Raw genomic sequence first — 17,030 nt, forward strand, 5'->3', positions numbered from 1 at the left:
TAGAAAAAGGTGACGTAGTGGATTCATTCATTTAATAGGATAACGAGGTGCATTGTTATTAAATATTTGCATTAAAATGGTTAATTTTGGTGATCATTTCCTATTTTTGGGTCAACAATTATTATTTTGGTGTCGTTTGTTGTAATAGGATAGCAAAATGTAACAAATTAGTTATCATTTCACATTAAAATGGAATTTTAATTTCGGTGATCATTGACGTTACATTTTACTATATCTGGTGATCAGTTAAATACCAGCCGACATAGATTTAAGCCAGCCGAAATGTAAGGGTTACACCTACTCAATTTATTATTTCAGGGCCGACGCGCCTGTGATGGCTCATCTTTGGGAATATGTTATTTGGAGCGAAATAGAAATCGGGTGAGTGATATAATAAAAGCTCAATTTGCCAGTTTCATTATTTGTTATTGACTTATTGTAAATACTATTATGCAGTTACAAAAAATATATATGATGCAATATCTATTTGGCAGGTTAAGAAGTAGTTTAAAATACCCTTAATTGTATGGTATGGTACTTACCTCAATATTACGCAACACCTTGACTTGTTTACGTCACGCCTCTCGATCCCCAAAAGCGCTTGTAGCGTCCCTCCAGGTCAGGAGTCCAGGCTAATCAGGCGCTCTACTTCAAAAGCGCTTGTAGCGTCCCTCCAGGTCAGGAGTCCAGGCTAATCAGGCGCTCTACGTCAAAAGCGCTTGTAGCGTCCCTCCAGGTCAGGAGTCCAGGCTAATCAGGCGCTCTACTTCAAAAGCGCTTGTAGCGTCCCTCCAGGTCAGGAGTCCAGGCTAATCAGGCGCTCTACGTCAAAAGCGCTTGTAGCGTCCCTCCAGGTCAGGAGTCCAGGCTAATCAGGCGCTCTACGTCAAAAGCGCTTGTAGCGTCCCTCCAGGTCAGGAGTCCAGGCTAATCAGGCGCTCTACGTCATTACGACTACAGTCTGGCAAACCAATTCAAAATATGGAAGATTAACTATATCCGCCTACATCTTTCAAATTTGGCGCCTTTTTTTATTGACAAAATGGGGTTGGCAACTGTCAAAGGTTTGCATAGATGGCGCCATCAAAGCTTGCCCCTTTCTCTAGTTTTGTTCTATGAGATTTGGCTTAAAAGAATGGCATCCAGGCCATAACATTCCAAAAAAAAATTGACAATTCTAGGAATTGATAAGGCAAGCTAGGCTGGCTCCATTGGTTTGTTTGCAAGAGTATAGTTGGTCATGATGTGTCTTGAACAGATACGCTCCGGACGGCAACACGCGGGGCTCGGTGGAGACGCCGCCGCCAGCGCCCATCCGCCTGCAGTGGGAGCTGGAGCACGAGGAGCTGGCCAGGGCCATCGACAGCTCGTACTGCGTCGCGCAGAAGCTACTCAACGACGTCGACCTCAAGATACTCATGTACAACAAGTATGGGAAAGGTATGCCCTTCCCCCTGCAGTAGCACCAGATCAGTAATAAACGGTCTGCCCTATTTGTAAAGCTTATTGGTCTTCATTTTACTTTTGGAATACACAATAATATGGCCCAGTGAAATTAAGGGGTTCACCTCGGAATGAGAGATAATAAGCTGGAAACTCCCTATACACCTTTGTTATGACGTATTAAAGGTTCTCTTAAAAATCGACGCATAGATCGTGTGCGCGTCATTAGTTATTCAAGGTCAAATGTCATACAAATCGGTTTTTCGCGGATATCATAATTTCTATAGCTCCCATGTAATTTACATGTAGGTAAGCATTGTTGAACATATAATTTGCGACAAGTTCGGTATCAAACATTTCTTCATGCGATTAGCCGTTTTCAAGATATACGGCTTAGAAGACGCAGCAGCCAGCCAAACGCACTATGACGCAAGGTTAGCTGGTAATCTCTGTAAATAATACATTCTAAAAGGTTTTTTAATCGTTAAAATGACATTTGTGGGTCATCCATAGATTTTAAAACAAAATTGCCCCTCCTGTGGACATTAGTTAACAGCTTGTGTGCATATATGTAATTATTTTATGACATAGTTTAATATAAAAAGGGTACCCCTTTACACAGGTTTAATTAGGAAAATAAGCTTTATAGTGTTTAACTTTAAGGTATTTACAGGAAAGAGGTAGATTTTAAGTAATAATAATACAAAAAAATGTTTTCACAAGCTTTTATTTAACTGTTTGTTGTTCGTATGTAACTATGAAATTTGGCTACTAAATTTGCCAACCATTTCTCGGCTACTTAGTGGTTTCAGATTGAGGTAAAATTTGGCATACATTATAAAAGACCGACAATGTAATGACATCGAGCTGATCTGTTGATGGGAACCGTAGATGGCCATAGAGTTCCTATGTTCCTGTGATAAAATGACTCTCTCTCATGGAGTTGAGATTTGTTACAATCGTCCAGAAGAGTAGTCGATGACCGTGAAATAAAGATCAATTGATGAGTTCCACTAGGTACAGCCAGAGTTCAGCATCAGCTCTATCTTGGGTACTGCTCTCCCAAGTCCTCATCAAGGCCTGTCAGATGTCCAAAACATAGTGTATGTTGCGCCAAACCTGTGTAGCCGCCGTGCAGGTCTCGACGACAAATAAAAAGACTTCGATTTGAAGTAAAGTAAACTTATAATCTTGAATAGGTGCTGGTTACGTTACAAGGTAGTTGACGAAAACGGTTAAAGGGTGTAGAAGTGGTGGTTATAGTATGGAGGCTGATGCGAAAGTGATTAAGCGAAATTTGAATAGTAAAAAGGTAGTTTAAATGTAGGTGCCTCTAATTGGCCGCGACACAAGTTATGTGGAGCGCTCCTATTGGTGCTTTAAAAAAAGCCTCCGCATACTAACCGAGCCCGACGGCTGCGTTTAGCTACTGCATTATAAAAAAAAAAAAAGGTTGCGTTCACACACAACACCTGAGTTCCACTTGGTACAGCCAGGGTTCAGCATTAGCTCAGCTCCATGTATACTAAAACCTTCTCCAGAATGTAACAATAACAAACACTTTTCTGAAAACCGCATCAAAATCGATGCATGTCCCCTATGCAACAGGGGAGATGGTTTTTCACGTCCGCCACGTTGGATTTTAAAATCGTTGTTGTTTTCGTAATCAGCAACCCAATAAACCATAGAAACGATACCCATGTTGATTTTCAGACTGTCACCATATTTCCCCCTCTTAGGGGTTGATTTTTCAATAAAACCTGAAACAAGTGTTTATTAATTTATCGTTAGGAATACTCCTGTGAAGTTTCGAATAAAATAGTCTTAACTAATCTTGTTTCCCCATACAAACTTTGGACCCCCATTTCACCCCCTTGGGAGGTGAATTTAGAAAAATACTTTCTTAGTGCACCCCTAGACCTTATAAGAAACCTACGTGCCAAATTTGGAATCTCTAGAACCAGCGGTTTGGGCTGTGTGTTTATATGTCAGTCAGTCAGTCAGTCAGTTTCGTCTTTTATATATTTAGATAAAGGATGATTAAATAACTGTATAGAAGTTATTATTCACCGATATTCACGATTGACCTTGCCTCATGTCTGATCACTGCGCTTTCTGTGCCCTATATCTTGAAAACGGCTCATCTCATGAAAAAATGTTTGGTACCTAACTTATCGCAAATGTTATGCTCTACAACTCTTACCTACATGTAAATAACATTGGAGCTTTAGAAATTTTGATATCCGCGAAAAACCGATTTGTATGACATTTGACCTTGAATAACTTCTACGCGCACACGATCTATGCGTCGATTTTTAAGAGAACCTTTAATACGTCATAACGAAGGTGTATAAGAGTTTCCAGCTTATTAGCTCTCATTCCGAGGTTGATCCCCTTTATAGGCTTAAAATCACTGGGCCAATATGGTGATGGGATTGTTGAGTTGAATTACTCACGACTCTCGAGTCTGTGTAAATACTCGTAGTTTTCTGTGCTGATCACTGTCTAAAAGGATACCCAGCTATTAACCTTTTGGACGCCAATGACGGATATATCGGCAGCGCAGGTCCAACGCCAAATACCGATTAATCCGTCACAGACCACAGAGCAACATAGACCTACCCCATTTGCATAAAGTTCAATTTCAGTTTTGACACTTCGGTGGCGTGGCGTCCGAGTGACAGCTTTTGTGTTTGACACGGCGTCGAGAAGGTTAAAATATGTCATATTTTCAGCTGGTTTCAAAGAAGGTGAAGTTTTAATCGACCCATATTTTTTATTTTTCTTGATAGGTAACTAATTATTCAAAATTTAAATCGTAACGTCAGAAAATAACAAGTGGATGTTACTTTTTAATTATTTCATGTTGTTTCATTGTAAATTTACGACTACGGTCATTCTTGATTGTCCAAGGAAAGTGACGTCACCTTTTATTTGGGTTCATCCTAATATTGCGATTTTTCCAAAAAATTCTTTAACATTTTTTTTTTGTTTAACACTTTTTTCTCGAAATGGTTTTCGAATTCAGATCTTTCAAAAATATGAACTATAGTCAATTATCTGAATATGTGAGATGACACCATGACTAGCGAACAAATAAGTTTAGAATCCGTTGTGGTATTTTGTAACAGCAATCGTTTCTATTTGCTTATAGTACCTTCAACCAAGATATTAAACCTGCTAGTCCTACTTAAGTAATCCAGTTTGTGAGGCACTTTCAATGTGGTTTTTGGGACGAAGTATATAGTTTAGGAACTTATTTATTTATTATTAACCCCATAATATACTTAACAAGCCCTGAGCTAAGTGCTGCTTAGTCTTACCTATATAGCTAACCGTGTTTTCCAGGGTTCATGAAAAAATGCCGCATGTCGCCGGACGCGTTCATCCAGCTGATCTTACAGCTGTCGTACTACCGCACGGCAGGCCGCTTCTGTCTCACTTACGAAGCCTCCATGACGCGTCTGTTCCGCGAGGGCCGCACCGAGACCGTGCGCCCCTGCACCATCGAGAGCTCCGCCTGGGTCACGGCCATGGAGAACCCTAACGCCACCGTCAGTAACCATGTATCTGCTCTGGTTGTACTATTAGGCCTCTGTGACGTGCCTGTACCACCAGGGCCGCACCATCTTTTGTCCCTCTACACCATTCATTTGAACCCATGTATGATTGTTGGCGTCAGCGTCGAGCGTGCACGCTCGTAGCGTGCGTTCCGTGGTCGAGGAGTAATGCCACCGTTAGTGATATTGTCCCTGTTGTTGTTCCACTGCAGAATATGAGACTTCCATGACGCGTCTGTTCCATGAGGGCCACATCAACTAACTCTTGTTACTATTATCCAAATCAGAAATAGTAAGCCCTGGCGGCCTAGCCAAGGGGACGATCGCTTGCCCTTCGACAACGAAACGCTTTGTGTCTCTCTATCACTCTTCCATATTGGTGCGACAGTGACAGTTGCGTTTCGATCGCTACGGAGCGTTAGCGATTTGCATCTTAGCTACGCGGCCTGGAGTGTAATGTCGTGCTGTACTTATGATACTATCGTACATAATGTTATCGCTCAAAAGACTGATGTAATCGGCAGGTTGAAGAGAAGCTCGAGCTGTTCAGTCTAGCCGGCCAGCGGCACCAGCTGGGCTACCAGGACGCGATGGCCGGGCACGGCATCGACCGCCACCTGTTCTGCCTGTACGTGGTCTCCAAGTACCTGGAGCTGGAGTCGCCCTTCCTGCAGGAGGTGTTCAACGAGCCCTGGCGGCTATCCACCAGCCAGACCCCGCACGGTACCTTTCTATTTAGTTGGATATAAATTCGATAAAAATATCAATGTTTTTTTTATGTGCTCGAAAGGGAAACTTTATGAAATAAAGTCTGTTTAACCCTTGGAATTTTTTAACGATGGTTAATACGAATACTAAACTGATACCATGTGCGTCTGTGGTCGTATTTGACGGACAAAGGGTTAATACTGTAGGGTGGTCCTTATTATGTCGAAGTTTAAATGGGGTATGGGGTGTTATTTTACATCACATATCACATACTCCTGGTTTATGGTTTATTTTTAATATTTTTATACGAGATTTGGGGTTTGCTACCTATAGAAAATGTCTGATTTTTGTATTAACTTTCATAACACACAAAGAAATAAATTGTTTTTTTTTTCATGAAATAAAACTATGAAAACGGGTTATATCGCGTATATTGAATTTATAATACACCGAACCGAAGCGACCGAACCCAACCGAACCGAAGACAATATTATGTTTTTTTTTATTATGCTTCCATAAACCAGGTCAAACTAACCAGCTGGACCTGAAGAAGCACCCGAAGTGCATCAGCACGGGTGGCGGCTTCGGCCCCGTGGCCGACGACGGGTACGGCGTCTCCTACATCATCGCCGGCGAGGACCTGTTGTTCTTCCACGTCTCCAGCAAAAAGAGCTGCCCCAAGACGGTTAGTTTACTACATCCCTGCCACTTCATAATAGTATTACTGGCCTACATTACCGTTACCGCCGTGAACCGGCTACACCACAGGGAAGGGCCACGGATTGACACGTATCGTAGTTTCGCTGTGACTGTGATAGCATAGCATTATGAGGCTAGTCTATCCTGTCTATCTGACGGCACGTCACCGCACGGTACTTTGTGCCCTTGGGCGACCATACAAGTATCATTTAGGATATGTTTCGTATTTTCAGTTTACCCATGGAGTTGTTTTAGCTCCTGCTAAGAAATGCTATTAACCCTTGCTATCTAACTTTATTTTTTATAGCGGACTTACCTAACCAATACCTTTATTTTCCAGAGCTCGACTAACTTCGTGAATCAAATAGAAAGATCCCTAAAAGACGTCCAAGACCTCTTCAACGAATATAATAAAAAAAAGAATGGGGCTAAAAACAGTAAATAATAGTAGTAGACTCGTACACAGTTTTATAAAATATCGCAGTCTCTTGTTGTTGTTATTGTATTGATTATGTAGTTTAGTAAAATTTTAAAATATTAGGTATATGCGGGGACTACGAGTATTTGCTATGTTATTATATTTGTAGCGTGACGTAGGCACAAATGTACGTACGTTCAAGGACCAAAACCATCAAAACATCGGCATGTACAGTTATTCATGTAGAATAGAATCACAAGATAAATTATGTATAATACGTAGGTTAAAAATTTTATGACCAGACATTTGACAAAAACTGATTATATGCATGTTGAAGTTTGTTATTCATTTCTAAAATGTATTTTTATAAATTTTACCAAATCCTAACAAATTCAGTGCCAAGAACAAGCTAGGTGTGTTCTGTTTGTATTGGAAATGGGGCGCTTGGCACTGAACGTGTTAACCTTCGGTTGGCGTTTTGTAGGAAAAAGTAAATAATGGTAACGTTCCGAAATGACTAGCCAGTGGGTGTGCCCTGAGGTGTCAGGGAGGAGCGACCCGGCCGAGCATGCCGCACGTGGTGGAGCCTGAAACGACTAGCCAGTGGGTGTGCCCTGAGGTGTCAGGGAAGAGCGACCCGGCCGAGCATGCCGCACGTGGTGGAGCCTGAAACGACTAGCCAGTGGGTGTGCCCTGAGGTGTCAGGGAGGAGCGACCCGGCCGAGCATGCCGCACGTGGTGGAGCCTGAAACGACTAGCCAGTGGGTGTGCCCTGAGGTGTCAGGGAGGAGCGACCCGGCCGAGCATGCCGCACGTGGTGGAGCCTGAAACGACTAGCCAGTGGGTGTGCCCTGAGGTGTCAGGGAGGAGCGACCCGGCCGAGCATGCCGCACGTGGTGGAGCCTGAAACGACTAGCCAGTGGGTGTGCCCTGAGGTGTCAGGGAGGAGCGACCCGGCCGAGCATGCCGCACGTGGTGGAGCCTGAAACGACTAGCCAGTGGGTGTGCCCTGAGGTGTCAGGGAAGAGCGACCCGGCCGAGCATGCCGCACGTGGTGGAGCCTGAAACGACTAGCCAGTGGGTGTGCCCTGAGGTGTCAGGGAGGAGCGACCCGGCCGAGCATGCCGCACGTGGTGGAGCCTGAAACGACTAGCCAGTGGGTGTGCCCTGAGGTGTCAGGGAGGAGCGACCCGGCCGAGCATGCCGCACGTGGTGGAGCCTGAAACGACTAGCCAGTGGGTGTGCCCTGAGGTGTCAGGGAGGAGCGACCCGGCCGAGCATGCCGCACGTGGTGGAGCCTGAAACGACTAGCCAGTGGGTGTGCCCTGAGGTGTCAGGGAGGAGCGACCCGGCCGAGCATGCCGCACGTGGTGGAGCCTGAAACGACTAGCCAGTGGGTGTGCCCTGAGGTGTCAGGGAGGAGCGACCCGGCCGAGCATGCCGCACGTGGTGGAGCCTGAAACGGCATTCAACGGCCGCTTGAATCAATCCAAACTAGTTTCATTTATTTTAGATACATTCTTAGAATGATATACAGTCGTTAAATATGATAATCTTGAATATTTATAATTTGCTTTTATCTGCATTATATTGCTAAGAGGTAAGTTGCTATAGGTACGTGATATATCACAAGTTATATTTAGTAATGTGTCAATAACGAAGAATAGAAAGTAACACTCCATCTTAGAACCTGAGTTCTTTCAAAACATATCCTCACCTTTTCCGCTGTAGGTAAGTCTTTAAACTCAATCTATAAGAAAAAGTGTAAATGCGTTTTAAATAAATATACACATTAATTGTACCAGTAAATTATTATTTCAATTCATTTGGCAATGTCAATCATTTATTCATTACGTGTGTAAATATTCAAAATAAACTTTCAATCAATAATTACTTCACAATAAATAATTCATAATAACAAAATAATTAATTCATTAGAAATACAAGAATGACTAAATGACATACAGACGAAGACACTTATTAGAAAAACTTATTACGTTGTTATATTACATATGTGCAAATTTTTCATTTCTCAGTCACTCGCCTACTTATTGGTTCATTTTTCAGAACCAACACTAACCAAAAGACAGCACAACAGGCCAGTTTCTCGATTCTGTCACATTACACCAATCAAATCTTACAAAAAAATCTGCTAAAAAACAATGCGTGATGTAGTTCTGTATTTTTTGTATGTTCTTTGGAGTCCTTGAAGGAATATGAAACTATGTTTTGCAAGCAAAAAAGGTGGTGCTCCCTGCGTAATTTGCGAAAAACGCAAACTTTTCGGACTCTTCAGTGTTTGCAATTTTATTATAAAACTATGGGTTCTTGGTCAAAACTTGCTGTGTAATGTTGAAATTACATTAAATTTAGAACCATTTACAGCGCCGTATGTCAAATAGAGATTGAGATATGAGGCTTTAAAAAAATGGTATTTTTTTCTTTTTAACTAAATTTTTCTTTTTGCCTATATTTTAGGTCAAATATCGGCGCAACCGCTCATGCTATGAGATATATTGCGATAAATAAAGTTGTAGTAAATTTAATTACCTTAAATAACCTTAAAATAAAAAAAATAAAAGTGCAAGAAAGGGTCAGTAAGTTCTCTTGTCATCATAAAAAAATGAAATTGCTATAATGGGGAGGGCAACTAATGTATTGTTTAAGGCATAGTCAAAATCCCTACAAAAGCAGTACCAATCGTCGAGAGCGCAATCTAGGATTAGCTATTACCGGCCTTCCCCGATAGCAGCAGAGCGCTGTTAGAGATCAACCATTTTTAAAATGCACTCCACTCCTAAGCACTTCATTCATTCAGTAATGAAATCAAGATACAATCTGTAGTTTTGCTTGTTTTTCGGCCCCACTGTTTGATCGTAGCCATTGATCGTAGTCCACGATGCCGATTCTGATTTACCAAGTTTATCTTGTTTTGATACGACCTGATAGTTTTGATCATGTCGTGATCTTGTATTGACACGACTAACAAACAGTACACACAAGAGCAGCAGTAAGCGCGAGCTAGACATTTAATGACACGACTTCTAGTAATTCCAGTGCGGTTCACCAGCACCTCGCCAATCAGCGTGAACTATCGTCAAGATCGTATCAAAACAAGATCAACTTGTTAAATCAGAATCGGCATCGTGGACTACTATCAATGGCTACGACCTAAAAGTGGGGCTGAAAAACAAGCAATAGTACAGATTGTATCTTGATTTCATTACTGAATGAATGAAGTGCTTAGGAGTGGAGTGCATTTTAAAAATAATTGATCTCTAAAAGCGCTCTGCTGCTATCGGGGAAGATTGGTACTGCTTTTGTAGGGATTTTGACAATGCCTTAAACAATACATAGCAACTTCATTTTTTAGGGTTCCGTACCCAAAGGGTAAAAACGGGACCCTATTACTAAGACTCCGCTGTCCGTCCGTCTGTCTGTCACCAGGCTGGTATCTCATGAACCGTGATAGCTAGACAGTTGAAATATTCACAGATGATGTATTTCTGTTGCCGCTATAACAACAAATACTAATAAAGAAACTCACATACATACAAACATGAACGCGGAAAACAGAATAAAATTAATATTTAAGTGGGGCTCCCATAGAACAAACGTGATTTTATTTGCCGTTTTTGTGTGTAATGGTACGGAACCTTTCGTGCGCGAGTCCGACTCGCACTTGGCCGGTTGTTTTTATGATAACACGAGAACTGTAGGTCTTACTGATCCCTTCATGCACTTAAATGAAAGGTAATTAAATTTGCTACAACTTTATTTATTGCAATATATCATAGCATGAGCGCTTGCGCCGATATTTGTCTTAAAATATAGGCAAAACGAAGAAATACGTTTTTTTAAAGACTCATATCTCATGAACTAACAGCGACATACGGCGCTGTAAATGGGCTTAAATTTATCAAAATTTAATGTACTTTTAACATTACGAAGCAAGTTTTGTTCAAAAACCCAATAATAAAACTGTAAAAACTAAAAAAGTCCCAAATTTTTGAGGTTTTTCGCAAATTACGCAGGGAGCAACACTTATTTTTGCTTGCAAAATATAGTCTCACATTACTCCAAGGTATCCAACAACATACAAAAAATACAGAACTACATCACGCATTGTTTTTTTATTGTAAGATTTGACCGATGTACATTATTCGCAATAAAAAGCGGTCTGATAAGCCACACGATATTTTATCACTTTTCTTTCGTGCCGTTGACGGAGATGCGCGATGTTTTGTTCTAGCCCAGTGTCAACTACTTTATTCGTGGCTCTGATGGCTCTGTGTGTCTGGCTAATCTGCATAAACATACTGTGTAGGTAAAATACACCCATATTTTCTTTAAGAGTCCCCGGCAAGCTCGGCCGAATTGCACCTTTCCATACAAACGTAGTTCCACTCTCATTTTAAAACTACGTGTTGGATTGTAATGAAACTTTGCACATACAATGACATGAGGTAAATCTAGGTCTGTATTTAGTTTTATTATTATTATTTATTATATAGCTCCAGATTATAAAACAAACGAAATAGAGCATAAACAAGTTTTGTATGAAAAACTTAAATTAGCTGTATTTTTTTAACTATGGTATCTGAAGCTACATAAACTAATTACAGACATAGATAAACCTTATCCTATTGTAAGTACAAAGTTTCAGAGCAATCTAGCTAATCGTTTTAGAATGAGAGCGGAACTACGTTTGTATAGAGAACCGAGCATGCCGGGGACCCTTAAATGTTTCTAAAAGTATTTATTTACAAATTGTAATGTGTAAATAATATGCATATGCTTAAATGTGTACTTATAATGTTAGGAATGTTGGACACAAGTTTTATTAATTAGTAACAGATTGTGCAATTAATTTGTATACAGGGCATATCACCTGTCTTAATATGGTAAACGGGTGTATTTAATAATAGCGAACGGCAGCCAATACGATAAGATTAACAACTTTTTATATAGTCCGTCCAACAGAACTGTATCGTTTTAATACTCTTATTACTCAAGTTTTACTTAATTTCTAAATGTAACCTCTGCAAGAGTACAATTAACTTAATTTTCGATGAGCGCCCCATTTTAGTTGCTCGTTTTTTGTTTTATGATACTTTCAATAAAATAAGGTGTTGCATGAATAAAGTTATTTATACTAACTAATACTCCAGAAGAACCATGTTCAAATAATTATATAGATAGACCATAGTAGTTTTACTAAGTGTTAAAATCATGCAATTAAAAATATTTTTTATTATATATGTACTTTAGTTTCGAAATGCAATATTTTCTTCTTTTATTGTTTGACTTTTTATCTAATTTCTGTAAATAAAATGTGTAAAATAATGTATGTTTTTTTATTCATTGTGAGTGATAACTCTCATCTTGGGACTTTTTTAGGGTTCCGTACCCAAAGGGTAAAAACGGGGCCCTATTACTAATTAAGACTCCGCTGTCTGTCTGTCCGTCTGTCACCAGGCTGTATCTCATGAACCATGATAGCTAGACAGCTGAAATTATCACAGATGCGGTATCTGTTGCCGCTATAACAACAAATACTAAAAACAGAATAAAATAAAAATATTTAAGTGGGGCTCCCATACAACAAACGTGATTTTTTTCCGTTTTTGAGCGTAATGGTACGGAACCCTTCTTGCGCGAGTCCGACTCGCACTTGGCCGGATTTTTGGTTGCATTCTAAAGTAGGTAAGTAGTAGGAGGCGAAGGAGGTATTTTGGTCGACTGCAACGTGGTATACTGATAGCATTCTTGATTAAGTAGGTAACTATAATAGGATATATGCGGCATAAACTGACGCATCTATTGATTACGTTAAATGCTTAGACCAAGACTTACAAAAAAAATGTTAAAATAGTGTCCTAGAACAGGAAAGTGTTATTTTGATCCCTCCTAGCAGGGAAGAAAAACCGCTTTTTCGGATTGGTGATGTGAAAAAATATATATCCTATTCTACGGTGAGTGGCAAATAGTCACGATAATGATAGCAAAACTTTATTTTTTTAAATGTTGGGGGGGGGGCACCGAAATAATTCAAAAATTTTCATCAAAAATTCGGATAGCCCCTTCCTGCAAAAGGAAATTCCATCATCATCATTTGCCGTATAACTGTGTACACCACGGACTAACACCATGAATCTAGTATAAAACTGGATTAGACATGAGTGGTGGGGGGGGGACTGTCAGAACGGGATAGTCTTATGTATCTTTCAGTAGGAGTAGCAGAGAAAGCGTTGTTATTGTTTGTCCTTGTTACAGTCTCACTTTTTTTTTATTGCCACCGTAAATTTGTATCTATGGTTTATGGTGGGCTACAAATCTACTCGGCCAATCATATTGTCGCACTGCGTATGTCCTGCCCCTCACGGGCGCACTTGGTAGATCTCTTCTATATGATCCTACCTTCTATGCCCGACACAAACTGAAACAATAAACCATAGACCTAGTATTATATCGATGAGCTATACGCGTGCGCCCGTGAGGGACAGAACATACGCAATGCATTGCGACAAAATGATTGGTCGGGTTATTTGTTGCCCACCATAAACGCCATTAACCATACTAAATTTACGGTGGGGAATAAAAAAAATGTGAGACAGTGACAAGGAAAAAAAAATACCGCTTTCTCTGCTACTCCTACTGCAAGTTCCATAAGTGCATCTCGTTCGGTCATCTGGCCCCTTAGTCAGGTCATATTTTTGACAAAATCGATTTCGACTGGCAAGTCATGTTACTTTTTGGCATCCGGGTTTTTTAACCTAATTTGACCCCGCTGAATCCGAATTTGCCGGTTGCCCGATCGAAATCTTGACCGGAAGTGAGATATTCAAAATGGCGGCTATTATTACCGACCCTAATGAGTTCCTTGTATGGAGACCTATATTTTTTTTATATTTATTGCAGAAAATAGCAGTAATAATAACACGTATTCTCTGGAGTACCCATCTGCTATGGTTCCAAATATACAGCCCTTTAAAGATTAAACAAAAGCTTTTTTATAGGTTTTTATGCAGATTGTGTAGAAGAATTTTTTTTGCTTTGGTGGCGTTTACGAGTTATTTACGAAAACCTAAAAAAAGCTTTTGTTTAATCTTTAAAGGGCTGTATATTTGGAACCATAGCAGATGGGTACTCCAGAGAATACGTGTTATTATTGCCTACAAGAAAGATTCCGTACAATTTTTCGATTGAATCTATATTTAGAGACATATTAACGCGGGAAAGGTAATTATAATCAATTCTACGGTTCCTTTTTTTAAGTTTTCGTAAATAACTTGTAAACGGCAGCCAATAGCAAAAAATATTGTGTAATTTAAATAATCTACACAATTTTTTTTACAAAAAAGATTTATTACACTTTTCGCTGGGATCAAAATAGATATTAAAGAGGGAAAGTTAATTATAATCAATTCTAAGGTTCCTTTTTTTAGTTTTTCGTAAATAATTTGACGCATAGCAAAAAAAAATCTGTTGTATAAATAATTAACATAGAATTTCAAAATATTTATCAGTACGGTTTTTACTCACTATTATTTTTAGTCGCTTTTGGCGACATGTTTCGGATTCTTTGGGAATCCATCCTCAGGCACGAGTGTCCGCGGCGGTTGTTCGTCGTGCACTGCCCGCGCCGCCCGCCTCGTCGCTCGTTGCGCACGCGCTGATGGGGCGGGGGCGGGGGGCGCGGGGCAGTCCGCAGATGGAGTCGTCAAGTGAAGGTCTGGTAGGGCGGCTGTATCGAACGAAGTCAAGCACACTGCACTCACTATGTCCCCGCGATCGTCACAGCACACTTGCCGCTTGACCCTAGGTATTATAGGCTTCCATGCAGGTGGCAACATCCAGCCTCCGTCCCGATTGAAATTAGGGCGGCGTGCAATTTCAATCGCCTCGCGAATCTTACGCGGCACAAAACATTTCTCCCGTACCAGTAATCTCGCTTTATCGAAACGAATGAAATGGGACGCGCCTATATCGTTCGCATGCTCTGCCACAGCTGAGTTCCTGGTGTCCATGTTCTTTACGCTGCGTATGTGTTCCGACAACCTAGTGGAGACATTCCTTCCGGTCTCACCGACATACGCCCTACCACAATCGCAAGGTATCTCGTATACCCCCGGGCTCCCCAGCGGGTCCTTGTCCTTTGGAGAGCGCAGCAACTGCCTGACTTTGGTATGGGGTCGGAAGATTGTCCTAATGCTAAAACTTCGGCGTAATAGGCGTCCAATTCTATCCGTTATCCCCTTAATAAAAGGCAAGACGACAGGTGCTCTCTCGACCGTTTGTACTTGCCGTAATGTACCCGTACTTGCTGCTCGCTGACTCTGTCTCCAATTGTACCCATTGCTCTCTAATACCTGCCTTACATGCTGCAGCTCCTCTTGCACGTACTGCGGGTCACATAGCCGTAAAGCCCTATTGATGAGCGCGCGTGGAACCGAAGACAAATGTGCGGGGTGATGGTGTGAGTCAGCTTGCAGGTACCGCTCAGTGTGTGTGGGCTTCCGATACACTTTATGAATCAACCGGCCATGCTCGTCCCGCTGCACCAAGACATCCAGAAACGGGAGTGCCCCATTGCACTCCCTCTCAATGGTGAACTTAATCTTGGCATGCCGCGCGTTCAGATATTCGAGTAACGGGTCCAGATCCTTGTGTGGCACCACAGCAAACACGTCGTCCACATATCGCAGCCACAGTCTGGGTCTATGTGGGCAACTCTCCAAAGCCCTTTGCTCAAAATCCTCCATAAAAATATTGATGGATGGATTTCTGGATGTCTTGGTGCAGCGGGACGAGCATGGCCGGTTGATTCATAAAGTGTATCGGAAGCCCACACACACTGAGCGGTACCTGCAAGCTGACTCACACCATCACCCCGCACATTTGTCTTCGGTTCCACGCGCGCTCATCAATAGGGCTTTACGGCTATGTGACCCGCAGTACGTGCAAGAGGAGCTGCAGCATGTAAGGCAGGTATTAGAGAGCAATGGGTACAATTGGAGACAGAGTCAGCGAGCAGCAAGTACGGGTACATTACGGCAAGTACAAACGGTCGAGAGAGCACCTGTCGTCTTGCCTTTTATTAAGGGGATAACGGATAGAATTGGACGCCTATTACGCCGAAGTTTTAGCATTAGGACAATCTTCCGACCCCATACCAAAGTCAGGCAGTTGCTGCGCTCTCCAAAGGACAAGGACCCGCTGGGGAGCCCGGGGGTATACGAGATACCTTGCGATTGTGGTAGGGCGTATGTCGGTGAGACCGGAAGGAATGTCTCCACTAGGTTGTCGGAACACATACGCAGCGTAAAGAACATGGACACCAGGAACTCAGCTGTGGCAGAGCATGCGAACGATATAGGCGCGTCCCATTTCATTCATTTCGATAAAGCGAGATTACTGGTACGGGAGAAATGTTTTGTGCCGCGTAAGATTCGCGAGGCGATTGAAATTGCACGCCGCCCTAATTTCAATCGGGACGGAGGCTGGATGTTGCCACCTGCATGGAAGCCTATAATACCTAGGGTCAAGCGGCAAGTGTGCTGTGACGATCGCGGGGACATAGTGAGTGCAGTGTGCTTGACTTCGTTCGATACAGCCGCCCTACCAGACCTTCACTTGACGACTCCATCTGCGGACTGCCCCGCGCCCCCCGCCCCCGCCCCATCAGCGCGTGCGCAACGAGCGACGAGGCGGGCGGCGCGGGCAGTGCACGACGAACAACCGCCGCGGACACTCGTGCCTGAGGATGGATTCCCAAAGAATCCGAAACATGTCGCCAAAAGCGACTAAAAATAATAGTGAGTAAAAACCGTACTGATAAATATTTTGAAATATGTCTCACGATAGTTTAAGTGCGAACATAGAATTTCCTACAAGAAACCTGTGAAACACTTTTCGCTAGGATCAATATAAAAAAAGCGGGAAAGTTAATTATAATCAATTCTAAGGTTCCTTTTTTTAATTCTTCGTAAATAATTTGTAAAGTATGACGCATAGCAAAAAAAATCTGTGACATAAATAATTAACATAGAATTTCCTACAAGAATCATGTGAAACACTTTTCGCTAGGATCAATTTAAAAAAATATATATTAAAGCGGGAAAGTTAATTATAGTTTGTCAAAGGACTGTCTCATTTCAAGCATAGACAGAGCGAATCATACTATCTTTGTCTTACACTCG

The 17,030-nt window shown here is 41.7% G+C and overlaps 1 protein-coding gene across 2 annotated transcripts in view; it reads left to right on the forward strand.

Moving 5' to 3' along the window:
- LOC134754218 (carnitine O-palmitoyltransferase 1, liver isoform) overlaps positions 1 to 12,171 on the forward strand; it is a 65,444-nt gene extending 53,273 nt beyond the window's left edge. Inside the window, exons 12-18 of one of the 2 annotated variants that reach the window (XR_010128879.1) lie at positions 319 to 381; positions 1,259 to 1,440; positions 4,792 to 4,997; positions 5,528 to 5,726; positions 6,236 to 6,396; positions 6,751 to 7,368; positions 7,538 to 12,171. Coding sequence is in view for 1 of the 2 variants with exons in the window: in XM_063690388.1 (XP_063546458.1) it covers positions 319 to 381; positions 1,259 to 1,440; positions 4,792 to 4,997; positions 5,528 to 5,726; positions 6,236 to 6,396; positions 6,751 to 6,855 (916 nt within the window). In the remaining variant the exon portion in view is untranslated. Of the gene's footprint in view, positions 1 to 318; positions 382 to 1,258; positions 1,441 to 4,791; positions 4,998 to 5,527; positions 5,727 to 6,235; positions 6,397 to 6,750; positions 7,424 to 7,537 lie in introns of those variants that run through there. The other variant, XM_063690388.1, reaches the window with a different exon arrangement.
- Positions 12,172 to 17,030: the final 4,859 nt, after the last annotated feature.

This window comes from Cydia strobilella, chromosome Z (assembly GCF_947568885.1).
Source record: "Cydia strobilella chromosome Z, ilCydStro3.1, whole genome shotgun sequence".
Lineage (NCBI taxonomy): Eukaryota > Metazoa > Arthropoda > Insecta > Lepidoptera > Tortricidae > Cydia > Cydia strobilella.